The 20,360-nt window shown below is 33.7% G+C and overlaps 3 protein-coding genes across 4 annotated transcripts; 2 read left to right on the plus strand and 1 right to left on the minus strand.

Annotated features, from left to right (window-relative positions):
* Positions 1 to 1,758: 1,758 nt before the first annotated feature.
* LOC130644078 (uncharacterized) lies at positions 1,759 to 3,894 on the plus strand. The gene is made up of 2 exons (XM_057449642.1): positions 1,759 to 2,023; positions 3,076 to 3,894. The coding sequence occupies exons 1-2, from the start codon at positions 1,864 to 1,866 to the stop codon at positions 3,738 to 3,740; spliced, it is 825 nt and encodes a 274-aa protein (XP_057305625.1). The 5' UTR covers positions 1,759 to 1,863; the 3' UTR covers positions 3,741 to 3,894.
* A 2,267-nt stretch (positions 3,895 to 6,161) lies between these two features.
* On the plus strand, positions 6,162 to 11,681 carry LOC130644120 (slit homolog 1 protein-like). Its single transcript, XM_057449645.1, has 4 exons — positions 6,162 to 6,315; positions 7,060 to 8,145; positions 9,374 to 9,475; positions 10,440 to 11,681. Exons 2-4 carry the CDS (start codon positions 7,063 to 7,065, stop codon positions 10,458 to 10,460), a joined length of 1,206 nt encoding a protein of 401 aa, XP_057305628.1. The 5' UTR covers positions 6,162 to 6,315; positions 7,060 to 7,062; the 3' UTR covers positions 10,461 to 11,681.
* Positions 11,682 to 11,833: 152 nt separating this feature from the next.
* On the minus strand, positions 11,834 to 18,693 carry LOC130644094 (protein slit-like). 2 transcript variants are annotated; one of them, XM_057449643.1, is made up of 5 exons: positions 18,218 to 18,693; positions 14,852 to 17,238; positions 14,317 to 14,430; positions 13,608 to 13,676; positions 11,834 to 13,051 (listed from the first exon to the last, which is right to left on the minus strand). In XM_057449643.1, the coding sequence occupies exons 1-5, from the start codon at positions 18,237 to 18,239 to the stop codon at positions 12,992 to 12,994; spliced, it is 2,652 nt and encodes an 883-aa protein (XP_057305626.1). In that variant the 5' UTR covers positions 18,240 to 18,693; the 3' UTR covers positions 11,834 to 12,991. The 2 variants fall into 2 exon arrangements, with proteins under 2 accessions (XP_057305626.1, XP_057305627.1); XM_057449644.1 differs by lacking the exon at positions 18,218 to 18,693 and adding an exon at positions 18,052 to 18,147.
* Between the last annotated feature and the right edge of the window lie 1,667 nt (positions 18,694 to 20,360).

Raw genomic sequence — 20,360 nt, forward strand, 5'->3', positions numbered from 1 at the left:
AAGTTTGTCACATTCTTAATTTCCCTTTCCAATCAGAAGTTAGAACAGAACCGTTTATGAAATTTTCCCACTAAGCTGCTATTCGCCCTGCGTTTACCCAGCATCTACATTGTTTACTTTTTTTAACCATTGACATGACTCGTTTATTCTCCATCAAAGACAACAATCGTTTATTGGTTTTCATTTGTAGTTGTCTGTTCCTCATAATCAGACTCATTAACATAAATTTCAACAGGGCAGACGCACAAGCAGAAACAAAAATGTAAGAAAAATATTGTAATAATTTTCTAAACGAATTTATATATACTATTCCTAAGTTTTTTTTTACTGATAAATGTTCATTTTTTGCTTATAAACACCATTCATACGTAGTGATTTCTTAAAAATCCAGTTTTCATGTGTTTACACAATGTAAAAATAGTTAAAAATGAGAAACTGAATGCAAACGAAAAAAAAGTTTTCAGATTAGATTGCTTTTGCAAATTTATCTGCTTTCATTAAAATTGTACCTCAAAGCCATTACAATGCATTTAAAATTTAAGACCAGATAACTTGGAAATGAGGTGGTGATGATGTCAGTCATTTTCAAGGTGTGGGTAACACTAGAGGCCACCTTAAATTAGAAGGTGGGGAATGTTAATTCATCAAAGCAGTTTCAACCTGCCGAAAACCTGTAATATAGTTTGGTACTGTTCTCTAGGATTTAGTTTTAAAGAACACTACCGTAGTGTTTCTTAAACATTCTTTGAAGACAGCCATCATATACCATCATATAGTTAGCACTAGCCTAGTTAACTAAGCTTTCGTCTTCGAGTTGATAAAATGAGTTTCTGATTTCCCGGTGGTAAGAAAAATTACGCTGGGTCTCCTGGCTAAGTTGGCACTAGCTTTGTTGTGCTTTACTAAGAGCTAGCTTCGCGCTACTAGCTAAATAGGGCATCAAAAACTTAATTAGCTTACTATTAGAAGAGTTACTTATTCATTAACTTAAATAAATATAAAAAATTAATTGTTTTATGTCGGAAAAGACTGTCTAGAAGGCAACAAGAGGAGAGGAGATAAGCGAAACACAACTTTTCATTATTGAAGATATTATTTCAGTTTGTCTGTTTAGTATTCATATTACTGTGGAAAGTTTATCATTTCTTGAACATGATAGTTTAGTAGACGACGTTTCGACGTTCCTACTAAACTATCATGTTCAAGAAATGATAAACTTTCCACAGTAATGGATGGGAGAAGGATCTCCCGAAACGTCGCCTACTAAACTATCATGTTCAAGAAATGATAAACTTTCCACAGTAACAACTTTTCATAGTTTGCAATTGTTCTGCCATCTTTTCTTACTTCGGCGTTGCCGTGACGACACACGGGGATGTTCCATTCATAGCCGGGCAAAAAACGTATAACAAAGAGCTCATATGCCCCAAGTGAGAAAAAAATACCCAAGGAGAGGCGTCGTGTTTTCAACACGATATAATAATGGTGGCTTCATGGTTTCTTTTCTTGTGATATAACTTAGAAAATATATTAATGTTTCATTCGCGTTACTTCACAATTAAATATAAAACATACTTTTAATAACATAACATCAAATAATAATGTCTTAACTTAGAAATAACGTGGCATAAGAGATCATTGTAAAAAAATATTTTATGTATTTGAAGTAAGTAGCAGATGGAAACCGGGCACTAGAATTTTAACGTGGCTGACTCACTTTATTTCATGAAATAAGAGAACATCAGAGGGCGCCGACTTTCTTTTGCATGTGATTAAATTGTTTTTTCAAAACATAAGCGCTATAGTAGTTGTTGTGTATAATTGAAGAAATAAAAGTTTTAAAAATTAAGTTTAATAAAAAGAATGACTGCTCCTTTAAGTTTAAACGAAGAACAAATGCTGGCCGAGATTGTGAAAATGTATCCCGTCTTGTACGATAAACAAGTAAAAGGATACAAGGAAAAAGATGTTGTTACAAACGTATGGGAAGACGTTGCGAAAGCTTTGAATTTCGTAGAAAATGGTAAACACGTTTCTATGTTTTCTTGTCAGAATGTCTGATATTTTTTAAGGCTAGAGATGGGCTTATTTTGTTGCGGATTTGAGGCTGAATTTCTTCTTGTTCATATTCTTAACGGAGAATTCGCTTTGTAGTTTTTGTTTACCATTTCAATCAGTCAGAATGTCACGTGGTATCACTTTTTTGGTGGAGGGAAAACACAGACGTAGTGAATTTTAAAGTAAAATTAGCAAAAAAAACCTACACACACAATGCGTCCACTTTAAAGTTAGAAAATAAAGAGTTTTTGAAAAATTTACTCCATATTTATAAAGAGCTTTTCATTTAAACGGCGTGTTTATCCACAAACCATAATGGATACCCTAAAAATGCGGAACTTTAATTGGTTAAAAAGTATCACGTGTTATTTGCTGACCTGGAGAATTTTTATAAGGGAATAGTATACAATGCGATTAGCCATAACCCGCCAAAAAACAGTTTTATAAGTTCAATCTGGCATAAGTTTGGCTGTTTTTTATTGTTTTTTAGCGTGTTTTTTTTTTCTTTTTTTTTTTTTAACAAGCCACATAAACACAGATTTTGTGTATGAACCTCACAAAAAATGGAAAACCTGCAGCTAATGTGCGAAAATCTAAGGGTCAGATTTTTAAACTCGGGCCAAGTGTAGAGAAGAAGTGGCGAGAAGGAGTTTTTGAATCATCAAATAGAGAAATTCTTTTTAAAAAATAAGTGACCGATAGGGAGCAGCGTATTTTTCACTTTGTTCATTTTATGCGTTGTGCCCTCGATATAAAGAAAGCAAAAGGGGCCCTGATGACAACAAGGTTGGATAAGTTCCTTATCTCAAAAAACTACGAGCCTGAAATCAACGTCGGATCGTATTTAAGAATGTCTTGGTCAATGTTTACTTTGACTAAGACATCCTTAAAAATGCTTCGTTACGCCCGCAAAGAGATCTGAGGGAATTCGCCTGCCCTATTTGTCGCTTGGCTCACAAAAGTCGGCTACCTATAATCTAGGAGCTATAGTATAGATTTTATCTGTTATTCTTTTAGGTACTAAGGCACAATCACTCTTCATAAATCTGAAAAAAAAGTATCAGAGAAAAAAGCGAGAACTAAAGGAAAGCCAGTCAGGCCCGTCCGAAGCTGTCGCCAGGGCTGAAAAAGCTTTGCGCCCCTACGAATTTTTAAATTGGCTCGACGATTTTTTTCTCACACGGCAAGGTAGAAGAACTATGGATGCTGAAGAAAGTGACGGAGAAAGTTATGCATGCTGGGAGAATTGCAATGCAGCGTATATGCCACGTGAAATACACAAACAGGAACCAGACGATGTTTCATCCAGCGATGATTCTCACAAAATTAGCAAAACCTTTAAAAAAGTTCAAAAGAGAAAAAGAGCAGAAGTATTTCATACAGATGGCAATGAGGTTTTGATAATGAATGACTTTCATAAAAAGCGCGCGAAAAATTTTTTGGAAGAAAACAAGGAAGATTTATTTTGCAGGTCCTTAGCGGCTGATTTAAAAGATCTGCCGCCTTATGAAAGGTGTATTGCAAAGAACGAAATAAGCAATGTCGTTTTCAAATACCAAATGGCATTTATGAGCACACAACACTCGACGCGTAACGCGCGCTTTGAAGTTTCACATTTAAACACTAATCGATCAAGAAGCATGGTCTCATCTCCATTCAATTCCGATTCCGTGAACAATTGATATGTTCAGCCGTTCTTCGTCTTTCGGACAGTTCCATAAACTGTGGTTTACCAGTTCGTATGTTTTTAAAAAGGTATTATTTACAGTAACGCGACATCCTTTTTACCAGTAATTGTCTTTACAGCTAGTCTTCCGAAAGAAGGGTGCTTTAAAACCATATAAAGTTTTGATATTTCACAACTCTTCTGACCGACATAAAAGCGCTAGATTGCAATCACTTCTATTGATCAGATCTCATGCATAACAAGATCCTTGTCCCAGACGATTGCGAAACCCCAGTCCCAGACACTTGCGAGACCCTTGTCCCAAGTCCTGGCGAGAAAAGATGGCGAGAAAAATTTCTGTTACTGATGCACAAGTTTTGCATTCTGTTTGGCTACTACACGCTTAACAGTTTTTTCTCTCAAGGAGTCCGTTGTAAGTTTGAAAATGGCGCCAAAAGAGGTGTGCTAAATGGCACACATTTTTCTAAGAAGTTTAAATTGAAAATTCCTAAAACCTGGTCTCTGTTATTAGCCCTGCCAATTCATATCTAATTTTTGATAGATTTTTAATTTTTTTTTCGAGTTAGCAGTTGAATGAAAGTATCCATAATCACTGCCTCCACTTTCTTAAAAGTGTGTTTTGTATAAAAAAAGACGTGTGTACAACAACGTCCATCTACATATTTTCAGATTGGAACTCTTGATTTTATACAACACTTTTTACAAATTATAGGACAGGATAACAACAAAGTTTAAATTGTTTTGTGGATGACACATTTAATCGTGAATACATTCGAAATGGTATTTTTACAGATGGATTTTTTTACAGATTCCGTAAAAATTAATTATCAATACGGAATTTAAGACAATGAACACATGAAATGTATTGTCCATTTCTACCAGTATGCGACGTTATGCAACCTCTTGTTCAATTTCAGTTGTACTCAAAAACACGTAGAATGTATAAGAAAAGACGCAAAACATTTTACAGAATATGGGTTTTGCATCTTTTATGTTGACTGCGAGTATACTTGGTATATTTTCAACTAAGCGCATAGAGTTATTGTGGGCCATCGTTTTTGTTCCCGGAGAAAATAGACTTTTAATTATTCTAATAGAGGCGATTTTTGTGAAATTTTACATTTTTTTGCCCCGATTAGTTTTGCAAGAACAGACAGTTATTGCTTTTTTAAAAAGATTGGGGTTTTGTAACTTTCACGCATTTTTAAATTAATTGCTGCGTGACTGTATTACATGGACAGGGTAACGACAGGCTATTGTTGCCTGTGCATTTTATTTGAAACAAAACTGCGAAAATATATCTTTTATAAAGGACATTGCGCAGTCAAGAGAGTGCTCTTGTAAGCGCAAAACAGGATTTGCGACATGGTTCACCAATACTAACCGCTCCATCTGGTGTCGTTCACGGTAAATTTTTAGATTTTTACTCGAACTTATTGCGCGAAATAAAAAACGCCTTGCGAATGTGTGGTATGACGGGGTAATGACAGGATGTGGATAATATATTCATTATGAAAGAAATTCCGAAATTTCAAATCGTTATAGATGCTGCAATGAATGTTTGTCACGTCATACACCAGTACTAAAACAATTCGTTGTAGTTCGACGCAGGTTACCTGTAATTAGCGCTTAACACACCGTACGAATTTCCTTATCTCAGCTGGTCTGTTTATATTCTTCAATACGTATTTCAATACTAAAAAACTATGGATATTAAACATTTTATTTCCGAAGAGCACGATACCGTTTAATTAAAATCATGCCTTTTGTTTACGACCTTCATAACGCGAATTTGTAAAATAACGGTGGATGCTATGGATCCAAAATGTAATCCACAAGGTATTCCCTACCATGTTGCCTGTCTAATGCCATGCGCATTCTCGTGGAAGTTTCTGAGAGGTGTTGATTTTTCCACGGACTTACTACTAGTGGAAAGAAAGGTGACGGGGGTTTGCTGTTATTGTAGTTGTGAAGAAACAAACGCAACCAGTTGATTCACACAGAATTGTAGGAGAATTTACACCCTGTACTTTTTTTGTTATATGACATAATTCAGTGTCAGGTTGTTCTCACTATAAAAAACGATAATTTGAGTCTTAGGCTACGACGACATTATTTTCTTATAAAGCTAACTAATATGAACAAAGATATGTTGGTCACTTTATACGTCGAAATAAAAAAATGACGGAACAAATATCTTTCTTGGATATAATAAGCATTTGTTTTCCCTCAACTTTCGGCAAAACCCGAAGCTTGTGTTCTTATCAAATCAAAGTCGTGCAATTAGTTGGTGTGACCATTCGTACATGGTATAATATTCTTTTTTGGTTCGGTCTATTTTGTGATGTAAAAAAAAGGAAACCCGGGCTTGAAATTGTATAGATGCTGGAGTTAATTTAAAACATATAATAGAGAAAATCTTTATATTAAAACAGAACTGACATGTTGCTAATGACTACTTTTACGAATTAAGATAGAAATCTTATGAAACAAAAATCTGGTTATATTTCCTACTTTTGTAAACATAAAACGTTAGCAATAAGACAAGTTTGGATTCTGAGTTATTCTTCGTAAGTTGATTATTTTCTTTTTAAAGGGGTTTTTAGGGCAATTTTTCTCTCTGAAAGTAAAACGAGCCCCATGTCTTGGATAATGGATTTTTATACGTCATACCGCGTTTTTGCAACATAAAAAATAAATAAAATAAATAAGTAAATGTAGCAAAGAAGGGAATGATTATGCATTCTCACGCCCTTAAAACTTAATTTTCTCTATATAAAATTCTGTGCATGTGAGAGAGCCCTCCCTTCTTGTAACACTTTAAGGACAGAACGGTTTTTAAGACCTCTTTTTACAATCAACAAATATTCATTCCAAATTTGAGCTATGATTTGAACCTGAACACAAAATGGTTCACTTTGAGTAATGTTTTGGCGGTTCAACTATGGCACTGTTCTTTCTTGACTTTGCCCGGATATCCCCTAATCTCTTTTCGAACTAGCTCCTAAATTTCCTACACTAGGCTTATTATATTTGGGAAGAATATCGCTAGCCAGAAACTTTCCACGGATCGTGCGATTGTGGAACGTTTACGCAAAAGTTATTTTTTGAAAGTGCAGATAATTCTTGACTCGCAAAAAAAAGTTCCACTAATTTTTTTCTATTCTTTTTTTGTTGTGATCAAAAGGTTTCCCAAAAGACTCGTTTAGCTGCATTTGGATTTCCTTAATAAAAAATGCAAGCATGAGAACATAGAAATCATGGTCTCTCGCGATAGTTCATACCTTAATTTCGAAATGACGTTATGTTTTTAGAAAATGTGGGCGATATTGTTACTCATTGCTTCTCCAGAAGTATTGGCAAATTGCCCACAAAATTGTGTGTGTAATAACACAGAAGTTGTGTGTGAAAACTTGCAGAAACTTCCAGTAAGCCTACCAAAGAACATTAAAAGTTTTACGAGCCGTTCAAATCTTTTTACAACTGTTCCTGCTGGTTACTTTACGAGATCACAATACCCAGATCTACGAAGTATTTCATTCATCCAAGGTAAAATTAAGAAGATCGAAAAAAATGCATTTAAATCCTTGGTAACCAACATCACCATCAAACAAAATAATTTAACATCAATCGATTCTGAAGTATTTAACGCACTTTCTTTGTCGTACCTCGATTTAAGTTTTAACAGTATTTCAAGCATCGCGAAAGATGCATTCGTACGTTCAAGACAACTGAAGGAGTTAAATTTACAAGGTAATCAAATCAAATCAATTGATGCTCCCATATTCGCAAATGGAATCATACATCGCGTTGACTTAACAGACAATTTCCTTCCTTGCTCCTGTGTAGTATCCAGACAATTGCGGACAACATTTCAGAGCGTAAACAGTATCCTTGGAAACTGCAAACAGTATAATAACGAAGAGACATTGTCTCTTGAAGTAATTAGAAAGGAAACTGGACCGTGCCAAAACGGTACATGCTCCAACTTAGATCTATGTGATTGTAAGGATCGCTATATTGGCAGACTTTGCGAGAACGTGAAGCCCATTTGCTACGAAAACGGTCTGTGTGGTAATAATGGCCTATGCATGGAATTAGGACCGAATGATAAAGTATGCAAATGCTTTAATGGTTATTCTGGAAAGTTCTGTACTATAAAACCAACCAACTGTTCTTCAAAACTTTGCAATGACCATGGTGCGTGTGTATGGAACGGGGATGGAAATTTTAGTTGCAGTTGTTTTGAGAACTATTCTGGCGACACGTGTCTTTATAAAAATGTAGTGACAGAAGAGAAGAACGGTGCTGTAACTAGTGTCCTGATTGCTGGCGCTATTTTTTGTGTGATTTTACTTCTGTTGATTGGGATCTTTTTCGTGATGCAAAGGAAATATCAGGTAACAAAAGATTTTTAAAATTTTTTTCCCCGTCAGTTTTTATAAAAAAATTATCTCTTTAATAATAGCCGTATTCCATCTGTCTGTTTGTGCGCGAGAAGAATGTTGTCCTACGGAAACACGAAATATGCGATATACAAAGGACGGGTGGCTTCTCTTTAATAATAGCCGTATTCTTTTTGTTCAAAAGGGTTACCGCGTCCCGTAACGGAAACACGAAACGTAATATATAAAGGACGGGCGACCCCGTGGATTTTTCCATGGGTTATAGACTAGTCTCCTTAATAATAGCCGTATTCAGTCTGTCTGTTTGTGCGTCTGTTTGTCCTTCTGTTACAGAAACACGAAAAACGGTATATAAAAGACAGGCAACCGCGTGGATTTTTTTCACGGGTTAACGTCTAATCTACATTTTAATACTCGTATACGTCTGTCTGTCACGCAAAATGGCAGCGAGACACGAAAGGCGGTAAATAAAGGAAAGGTGAACTCGTAAATTTATCTCCAGGCCACCGACTAGTTTCCGTAAAAAGCTAACTGTTATGAGTACAAATGTGTTGGTCAGTTTATATGTAAAAATAAAATGTTTAGTCACAATGGGCAGGTGTAACTAACAGTATCCTAAGACACAATGGCCATTAGTTTAATCAATGAGAAATTAAATTATTACCTTATAGCTACCCCAGCGTGACTTTGGTAGATTTTCTGAGGAGCTTATCTGATCCCATTAAATGTAGTCCCACTAATCTTCCCGTTTTGGCTCTTATATAAACAGACCCTAAGGTTCGTGAAATAAAAGATGTTTGTAACTGTTCAGCGTGAATTCGATATTAGATAAGTTGAATCGTGTGGATTAGGTACTAGTTTTAATTTTTGAGACGTTGAAAAAAGTAAATCTAATTTACAAAAATGACACTCACATTTCAAATTAGTTAAAATTTTTCTCTATTTATTTAACGAAATTAGAATAACTAACGAAAAAGTAACAATGCACCGTAATCACGTGATCATATAACTACCTTTAGCTCTAACTAATCGAAACTAACATATGAGTAAAATATACTGTTGTTATTAAAAATTCTTGTCGAGAAAATGAAAAATTATCAAACAAAAATCTTTAAAACTTTGACTCTTGTAACCATAAGGAAACATTGAGGATTAGATATAATCTTTTTCATTTTACTTTTTATGTTTTAATTTTTCACTTAAATCTTTGTTTTTATAATAGAGAAACAACCCAACCGCATCGAAAGATTTTGTCATGAAGAATAAAGAAGCTGAAGCAACAGAAGAATATAGCACAGCGCGAGATTTGGGTCCATCGTCCAAGGTAGAACAAGAACAGTGATGTTAAATGTGGCTGATAGACAGAAGCTACAAAATCTCTTAACTACAACTTTTTTTATTGTTCACAACACGCTAAGTAAACTTGTAGCAAACTATATGTTTGCCTCTCTGAGAAAGCCTTTTGGTCAATTTAATAAATTGATTTTTACCCCTTTTAATTTTACCCCTTCTTTTAAAACCTTAACCTGTCCTAGCCTAGTCCTGTTAACTTTTCTTTTAAAAGGACGTTCGTTTGATACATAATGCAAATTTTGAATTCCATGCAGATTTAAGGAAAAATTTTAAATAACGAATTCCATGTGAAATCTATGTGAAATACCATAAGACAATATTGTTGATGATTGATCAGATTTTGTATAATCAACGATGAAGATATTGATGATGTTTTGTGAAAAAAATATTCCATTAGAAAAAGAGAAACAAAAAGATCACCAACCGTTTGTTAAAACCCACTTAAATAGGCGCACCCTGAGAAAAACGAAAAATTTAATGGACACCCTGTTTATTTGAAGCAAGTACGGTAATAATACAAAAAAAAATTTCTTATTTTTTTTAAAAAAAATTTTTTGCTCTTAAGATATTAAGCCTCAAAGATTTCCAACTGGCTATTGCATGGAGAGTCAACATAAATTTATTTTTTACGTAGCTTGCAAAGCTAAAAAAAATTAAAACTTTTTGAAGTGTAGACTTTTACTCTTGAAGACATCTTCAAATAAGCAAGGCCCAGAGACGTCACAGCTTGCCGGATTTCAAATACCTAAAAACAAAAGTAGAATTTCAAAGAATCCAAGAAACATTATAAGCAACTATCCTCTAGTGGTTAGTTGTTCTTAGATTTCACTAAATTAGAAAGAAGAAAACAAAATAAAATAAAAGAAACGATTATGGGAAGTCTACAAAGAGATTTTAACACGAAAAAATTTTTAATTTGTTATTTTATTTTATAGATACGCGAATATGTATTATAAACAAGTAAATTCACCAGATGCACAACGAATTCGTTATCCTTTTGAATGCACAATGCTGGATATTGATGAAAATCAAGTCGACACAGTAAAACAAACCTAGTTAAATGTATTTTTTAGGTGAATGATTTTTGACAGTTCTTCTTCCGAATTATCAATTTTCTAACCATTAAGTAGCCAGCTAAATGAGATTTTCACAACGGCACAAGCGTAATACCTCAGAAAAAGGATTGCTGCACTTTGATTGGTGCTCCTGATAATTATTCTTTTGTTTTGATCGTCTGTAATTTAGTAATAAAAAATCTCTCTATATCAGAAGCGCGAACTTGATTGTACCAGTGGACTTTGTTTCAGATAAATATTGTATCTAACTAAAAATAACAATCGAGTTGTTTCTATCCGTTTTGCAGGGATCTTTGCGCGTACCTTATCGGTGAACAATCCGTCGACTAAAAGTGCCTTTTTGGTGGGTGACACAAAATTTTTACCGATGAAATAAATGATTGACAAATATTTTCGGCAGTCGATTATTTCTATCCGACCAATTTTATCCCCAAGGAGGATTTCTTGATAAATTAATATTTTTTGGCCTTAAATACGTTAAAAGAGATGATTCAAAATGAATTATAGAATCTTCTACTGAGAAACCACCCCTAATGACAGCGAGTCAAAGTGTCTTCTAGCAAACCAAGAAGTTTCCGGGTTGTACCATAATTGATGATAATTCTTAATAATTTATGATGATTAATGATAATTGATGATAATTGATAATAATTTATGATGATTAATGATAATTGATGAAAATATAATGAAAGATAATATCAAAAAATTCTTTAATATACCCAGCCAAAATATTTCGTCGGTTAAAAATTAAGATCATTTAACGCCACAAAATGACCGACGGATTTTTCACCGATATAAGGTAGCTAAATTTATTTAAAATATGTAGTATAATGAATCATTTTTTACCTCTATTTTGAAACACATACATTGTTTTGTTCTCGTTTTCCCATTGAGTGTTTGATTGATTGATTAATTAGTTGATTGATTGATTGATTAATTGGTTAATTGATTGATTGATTGGAGTCCTAACTTTCTACCAAGAGGAGGGAGTGGGGGAGCGGGGTGGTGACTTCGACGCTTTTAATAAATTTTGGCTGTAGAAACATTTCTAGTCAATAGATCTTGCAAACAACTTTCCCGTCCTCCTTATGCCATAGCCGCTATCGCTTACCTAACGGCTAACAAACATTTGGCCTCGAACAGCAATAATATATTTGCCATGAAACTGCAAATTTAAAAGTACACGTGTCCCTGATGTTAAGCACAAGATTTTATCTCTACGATTTTGCGCGTTAAAATTACTACAACAAGACTGTTGATATCAACTTATATATTCGTGTTTATACCCATAACTTAAAATACAAATATAAGCTTACATAATGCCGTTATAATACGAATTTATAGTTTTCGCTCGTGTATTTGCTGATAAAATAAAAATCTAGCTTGATTAAACTTCAGATCATTAAAAGATTGACAAGGGATCGTAGTAGTTGGTATTGACGAAACCAACAGAACCTAAAATATTGATACAAAATAGTTTATTTGTACAAATAATACGTTTTTATAACAACATAGTCCTGTTCACAACATTGAACAACTAAATATTATCGTGTCGCTATACTAGGTTGGCACCGTTCAGTACTTCACTAGTCTCGGTAAAAGCGCAGAACAAAAACGAAATTTGGGTAAATCTCTTAAACAGCGGGGCGTTTTTTTATTTTTTGATTCAAAGAAAAAATGGATATAAGAGTGGTTATAACAACACTTCTAACAAATTTATATTTAAAATAGATTTTGGTTACTTATAAAAGACATAATTCTGTCGATTACACCCTAATAAAACCATAATATGTCTTTCTTTAATTATAAGAGAGACTTTTGTTAATCAGAAGTTACGCTAATCAAGATATAAATCTTTGATAAAGAAGCGTTCCTATATTTATATCACAAAGTTGTAGGATTCTAGCGAATCCTTTTGCCTCAGCAGCCCAGGGACTCCAACCCGGAATAATCGCATCAGATATACTCCGGGCTCTCATCCACTGGATCACGCCGACGCCAAAGGGGTTCGTGAAAATTCAGACAGCCTTAGCATTTCGACCTACAAGACTTTCGTTAGCGGATACCAGTATTGAGCACTGCAGGGACTTTGGGGCAAATCCAGCTCTCTCTATATGAGTGTTCCACTTTGGCTACTGTTATTCTTTATTTGCACTCCTTATTTAGTTCTTCTGACATATCTGTGTTTAGTATAGATTAATCATTGACGTCTGATATCGTACAAAAACTAAAGTATTTAATAAAAAAAATTAGATAAATTTAAAATATATTCTTAGAATGTTAAACCTCGCGTTCGTGAAATTGTGCAATTCTTTTAAAATTAACTGTTTTTCCAATTGTCTGCATCTTTCAAAATGGCTCTCCAATTGGAATAACTTCTTGCGGTTGCAATATTATATCATACCATACTCTCATGTTCTCGTTGCTACATTGTAGTACGAATCTTTCGTTTCATCGTCATTATTCATTTCCTGAGGAAAGCATACAATTGTATTCCTACTTTGGAGAAATTGATACTTGCTTTCTGCCTCTACTCGTTTGCAGACATTTACATGACTGGAAACAGTTAAACATGATAAAGGCAATATTTGTTTTAAAGGGCGTGACAAAAACATATAAACATTATAACGTTCATGGCACTCCGCTTTTTCTGCAAAAAATTGTTGTTTACCTACTCCGTATTTGTTTATTTAGCGTCACCGTAGTTGAGAATTTTCTTAAAAACTTGTTGACTGAGAGAAATGAATGAAAAGGTTTTTAAAAAGTTATTTTACCAAAAATGTTTTTAACTCTTGTTACTTGCCAAGCAACACTTAGTGTAAATTGTTAATAAAATTCTATAAGAAAAGAAATTTAGCACCTTCCCCAAGTGAGAAAGTATTATGAAAAAATAAAAGAATCTCATAGACTTGTTGCTAAAGATACTTTTAAATAAAACATAATAAACAACCATTTTGAGTTTTTTGGGTGCAAACGTTGGACAAAAAATATAAAAAATACAGAAATTTGCTTTACTGTTATACCAACCTCTTTCCCAGATTCTCCCTGCATTTCTAGATTCAACTCGTATTCATTAGCATCGGGGGATTCCGCTGTCTAAATTACACAAAATATTATTATTATTATTATTATTATTATTCCGAATATTTATACAGGATAGCCACTTCAGTGTTGGAAACACTGTTATCAATGTGGGTCCTGTGTTCTGAATGCATACATTAAGTATACACCGGCAATACCTACCCAATTTCCCTCACATGGCATGGGTTGACCCGTAGCTGTGGCAAAGGCACTTGCTATATGTACATTTTAATTTTGTATATATTGTAATTATTTCGTTGGTAGATATCATGGATACATTTTTTGTATGGAGCATGCAAAAAATGTTTTGACTAAAGATTAATCTATTTAACACTTAATTATATTTTATAACACTGGATGATCGAGCCATTCCCCTCTCTCTTTTCTCCCACATTTATCCCCCTCTCCCCCCTCCCCCTCGGCACCAGCAAAGTATTTAATTAATTTGTCTGTTAAATTTTGTCTTCAACTTAAAGTGTATATTTGAATGCAATTATGAAAGGATCAGAAATAATCCTACATTGCAGAAACACTTCACTTAAATGAACCAAAAAACCAAAAAACTGTTCCTTTAGTTGCGTTTTTCAAGTTATGTCCATACTCTTTTGATTTAATGTCAACTAGCGAACAATAATCAACACCCTGAAATGCTTACCGTACTCTCCATTTTACTCAACGGTTGATAGGTAGGGAAAGATTCAGGGAGGTACAGTGTATCAATCGAAGCATACTGATTTTCATCTGCAGGACTGGGCTTCTTGCTCAATGTCTAGAAGATACAAGTGAATCTAGTATTTGTTTAAGCAACCGCCTTATAGGCAAATGTACTAAGATCTAAAAGGAATAAAAAATACTGGGTATATCAACAAATTGTATTTAGGCTGTGATTTTAAAATCGCATTACGGGGGCTAAATTTGATTTTTAAATTACGTAACTTGCTTAACGCATGCGTAATACTTATGTTATGTAACAACTTCTTTTCTGCTGATTTTGAACTGGATATTTATTTTGCCTGATAAGAATATCAGTCATTTTTGGCGGGAATTGTGATAGTTCTGAAACTGTAGAGCGTTGAGAAACCATTGAGTTTTAGACATTTCTTTCACAACTTAAATTCAAAGGGGAAACTTTTACTGCTTATGTATGTTGCGCTTTCAATTTTTTGCAAAAAAAATAATTTTCAACTCACCCGGTATGTCTTTACTCTCTGAAACAAAAACACAACGGCAATAACGAACACGATGCAGACAATCGCTTCAATGACCAGCCCAGATATCATAATTGAAGTTATTTCCACGTTTGTCAAAGTTTTAACTGCGCAATTCTTTCCAGAAAATCCAGTATTACATAAACATGTATATTCCGTTGCCTTTTTTCCAATGCGTTGGCAAGTCCCATTATTATTACATAACTTTGGGTTACACTCTGAGCTTTTGAGTTTACACGTGCGACCATGGTAACCTCCGTTACATTTACAAATGTAAGAGTTTTCATTAAGTGCTATACATTCTGCATTATTTTTACATTTATGATCCTCGCATATCCTTTTCTTTGTGTTGCATTTACCTGAATCACTGGTGCCACATTGACACCCATTTTTCTCCACTAAATCAGTAAGGCTCATAGACGGACAACTACCACGAATGATAATAATAGAGATGGGACTCAACACACTCCAGATTTTGCAGTTGCATGGCAGCAAATTATTTTCAAAATTAATCAAAGAGTACTCGCAAAGAAGTTGACGACAAAATGTGTTTTCTTCCAGCGTGTCAATTCTGTTATGTTGTAAATAAAGGCTCCTCAAGCTGAACACATTTTGAAAAGTCGACTTCTTTAATGCACTGATGTTATTGTAACTTGCATCTAGAATCTCAATGTTTCGGCTGAACATTTCAGACGATAGATAATCCAGCTGATTATGTGAAATGTTGATTTTGACTGAATCAGGAAAAGATTCGACGAAATTTATTTTATTTCTCTGCAGATTTAAAAGTTCTAGTTTTGTATTTTGAAACATCGTTCCCTTGACACTGGTCATTCTGTTGTCAGATAGATAAAGCTTTTTCAAGTTTCTGATATCTTGAAAAGCTTTTGTTTTGATGTCTAGGTGATTGTAATTTAAGTAAAGCTCTTTGAAAGTTGCATGCGCAAAATCGTCTTCATCTATCTTGGTCAACTTATTATGTCGAAGATAAAGCTTTTCCAGTGATGGTAGTTTTATGAACGCCCCTCCGTATATATCACTGATGGTATTGTTATCCAAGTTAAGATACTTTAATTTCTCCAAGCCCTCGAACAATGTTTTGGTTATATGTTCAATTCTATTATCATTTAAATTTAATTGAACAAGACTCTTTGAATGCTGGAAAACTTTATTCATATTTTTCAGCAGATTGGATGTTAGATAAATGTGTTTAATTTGCTTTAATCCCCTAAAGCCATCAATATCTATTGATGTTAACTGGTTTCTTCTCAAATGTAACCATTCTAACTTCGATAAATGCAGAAAGGCATCTGTAGGGATTTCCTTCAATCTATTGTCATCCAAATACAGTGTTGTTAAATTTTGTAGACCAAAAAATGTGAAGTTTGTAATTTGGGTTATATTGTTACCTGACAGATACAATTCTCTTACATTTGATTGGTCAATAAAAAACGCCTTTGGTTTTATTACCAAGGGTAGACGATTTTCACGTAGGAAGATACTTTGAAGATCGCCCATATGTAAAAAATTATTTGCCTCAACAGAAGAGAATTGATTCCTTGATAAACCTAGTTTTTGGACATTTTTAAGCTTTTTTAAAGCTTCCCAAAATGCATTGTCCAGTTTATTGTCGGTTATATAAAGTTCCGTAAGATATCGTAGGCTCAAAAATATGTCTGAAGATAGGTTGGATAACTGGTTATTTGATAAATATAATTTTTTTAGACTGACCAGATTTCTAAACAAGTTGGAAGGTAACGACGTTAGCTTGTTGTTATTTAACTTGAGCATTTCAAGGTTGCGCAATTTCGAAAACACGTCTTTCCCTATGGAACTTATTTTGTTGCCAGAAAGATCAAGATGTGTTAAATTCTCCATAGGTAGGTGAAATATAGAGCTTAGCTCGTTGTTTTGTAAATCTAGTGATCTTAACTGTGAAAGAACAAAAAAGGTGAGATAGTGGATATCTCTAAGATTTGTTTCTGATATTTTTAAATGCATCACAGTTCTACTAATTCCATTAAAGTATTGTTGATATAGATCAGGAAACACTCCGCCTGTAATTTGAATACTTTTTAACCTGAAGTAGGATTGAAAATATGAAGGAGGAATATTTTGCAATGATTTTGATTCAAAAATGAATGTCTCCACATTCGATGGCAATTTTTCTGGAAATGACAGCAGGCTGTTATTTCGACAGGTAACAATAGTTTCATCCGCAGAACAAGAACAGAACTCAAGGCCACCTTTAGGATTTGAACATTTTTCTGTGACAATCACAGTTGTAAAATATAAAATACAAACGCTGTAAATAATCAACGATGCCATCTTTGTATTCTGCTTGCTGCTGAAGTCACCAACGTTTCCTCCTAAAAAACAAAAACATAGAATATGAATATTATAAAAGACATTTTCAATTACATCAGTGATCGCATTACATTTTGTACTGTAGGCTAGTTCAATTATTAATAAACAATAAATTATTATTATATTTAAATTATATATATATTAAATTCCGTTTTTTTTTTGTAAGGCAACATTTTTAGATAAAAAGATATTTGAATAAACATCCAAAAACTCCAAACATAAGGTTATCATTATTTAAGATCAACTGATTTTAATTTATTTGCCGTCGCTGTCTGCCTGTCCGTGAGCCAATTTTAAAAATGGGGGGTTTTGTAATCAAGGACGTTATTAGAGTTGCACCTAAAATTATAGTCATAAGCACCGTTTAAGCAAATTGCGTTACTTCATGTAAACAGGAGGCAATGATGCTCAAAATAGCGATGGGAGAAATATGTACGACAGGCGATTTACCGTGGAATTTTCCACGGGCGATCGACTAGTTATATTTTCATACAACGTTAATTTGTAATTTAGAGTTGAAGAAACACCATTTGAATGTACAGTTGCAGTATTATCTATAAGTCTTTAGACAAAAATATCGACGCCTATAAGTAAAATTATTCGTTAACAAAACTACTTTTGATCATAGCTATCTTCCTTGAACATTCAACATACATGTCCTTGTGTTAAATTATAGTTAAGACTGGCTTCATACACTTCATTATAATTACTACACCCCTTACAACTTTTTCCCATCAAGCAATTAAATATGACATACAAAGCCAAAAAATATGAAAGTTGTTATTATAATTTGTAACATGGTTGTACCGACAGACCTTTTATAACTAGCGAATAATACCAAGTTAGCTTCTCATAACATTTGAAAGTTTCTGGACTCAATTCGTAATCATATAACTATGCAAAGAGCTTTCAGCAAGCAATAAATGAACAAAATAAGGCAGGATTAAGATTCTATGGAAGTTTAATATTAAACTGGTTTACCTGTTGTTCTTTTTTCTTTCATTAGTTTCTATATTTATCAGATAAGTTAACAACATATTATTAAAATTCTTTTAAATGTTATATATGTGTAATAAACTTTCAGATTTTGATTAACGTTGATAAACTGTTGACATTTAATGCCAACCTTTCCATTTTTTATTGCAAAGACTGTTTTTGCCCAAAAATACACACAACGTCTTTCTTATTATCCATTTCACCCATGTTCGATTTGTTGTCGCTTTTGTCACCTAACGACCTGACATGATGTAACTTAAATTTTCTTGATTTTCTAGTAACATGTAGTTGCGCCATTACTGCAAACGAAAAGTAGGTAATGAATAACCGCACAGCTAACCGATTAATATTTGCATATCATCTTCTAAGATATCTAAAAGCCTAAATGTAAAAATAGATACATCACTGGTATAGAGATAAAAGAATAAGTGTAAGGGCTGTATCTTTAAGGCCCCCATATTGATGTAATTTCTGAGTTAAGCACACTAACTAAGTTCACTGAAAGACAGGATTGTATAAAATACCCAGCTCTAAAGGGATCTAGTGCGTTAAGTCATGGTTTCCACAATAAAAAGAGTTGACAGATGAAGGCTGAGCCGATATTCTATTATTTTTGTGTGTTCACTGAGTCATTTTGACAGCCAAGCCTGCTGCGTATTTATTTGTGTTGTGAATTGTTAAGCACGAATGGACATATAGTACACGTCCTGAATAGAGGTATACCATGTTCTTGTTTCAGGAACTAGCCGTATGTACATTCTTTACTTAAATCGAAAACTGAAAATATTTTAGATACTGAATTTTTTACCCTCTTGTTAGTGAATCGTCATAACTTGAAGAAAAGCTTTTTTAGTGGAATTTTATAATGAAAGGTTGTGGGTTAGGTTGTGGGTTTAATTTTCTGCTTTCTGTATGTATGGCTTTAGCGCGCGCAAGATAGAAAGAAACTTTGGCTGACATATGGGGAGAGAATAGTCGTATATTTAATCCGGATGCCGTCGTTTTAGGATCGCTTTCCTAGAAACATAATGGCGTCTGAAACAGTCAAATGATCATGAAAATTCTTTTGATTATTTTGCACGCAAAGAGAATGCAAATGCAATAATGCAATTACCCAAAAAACATATTTTTTCTTTAGCAAATTGGCTATAGAGTGTCCTGAGATATGTTGTTTTAAAGTGGCATTTAATGTGTTTTAAAGTGACATTATTCAATAATGTTGCATATTGTTGAGATTTTTAGCTGCTAACATCAGCCATACAATATTGTTTACCTTGCCACGATACTACTTAAGAAAAGTAATTTACAGGATGAAATAATTATGGAACTTACACTAAAAGCATATGTTGGCTTGCTATATAACTATAGAAAGCGACAAAATTCGTAAAAATTGGTTCCCTTTCGAAAATATGGCATTATCTTATCGTTTAATAATCATATCATATGAGAATGAAAAGGAGCAACTACAGAATATGTATAGCTATACCGAAAATTATATGTTTTAAATAAAATGTAAAATACAGATATAGCTTCCATATATATAGCTAATAAAGAAAGCAGATATTCTCCCGGCAAGTAAATGTGACACATTTTAAGGGTAGCCATTATGATTTGGGGGTAAGCTCTTCATAAATCAGGTGTAAATTTCTTATAAAATCTTTGTTTACTAACTTTAAACCTGTCATATTGTGTAATTTTGGGTGTGTTATGGCTAATTTAACTTTACATGGATTCAGATACTTGCAGTTTTTGTTTAGTGTATACATTCTTAATGACAAATTTTTTGTTCTTTAAATAGTTTTCTTATTCATTTAATATTTGTAGTTATTAAAAAACATTTATATAATGTTATACAATGTTTTTTTAAACTGATTTAATTCTAAAAACGAAGCTTTTGCTCAGATCCCTCTTAACTATCTAAAACCATTTTCAACTATTTTTCTGAGTAGCTGCGTAGCTGAGTATCTATGTTGCTGTATTGCTCCGTTGCTGAGTAGCTGTGTTGCTGAGTAGCAACATTGCTGCGTGGCTGAGCATCTACGTTGCTGTATTGCCGAGTAGCTGCGTTGCTGCGTAGCTGATTATCTATGTTGCTGTATTGCTGAGTAGCTGCGTTGCTGAGTTACGC

This window comes from Hydractinia symbiolongicarpus, chromosome 1 (assembly GCF_029227915.1).
Source record: "Hydractinia symbiolongicarpus strain clone_291-10 chromosome 1, HSymV2.1, whole genome shotgun sequence".
Classification (NCBI taxonomy): domain Eukaryota; kingdom Metazoa; phylum Cnidaria; class Hydrozoa; order Anthoathecata; family Hydractiniidae; genus Hydractinia; species Hydractinia symbiolongicarpus.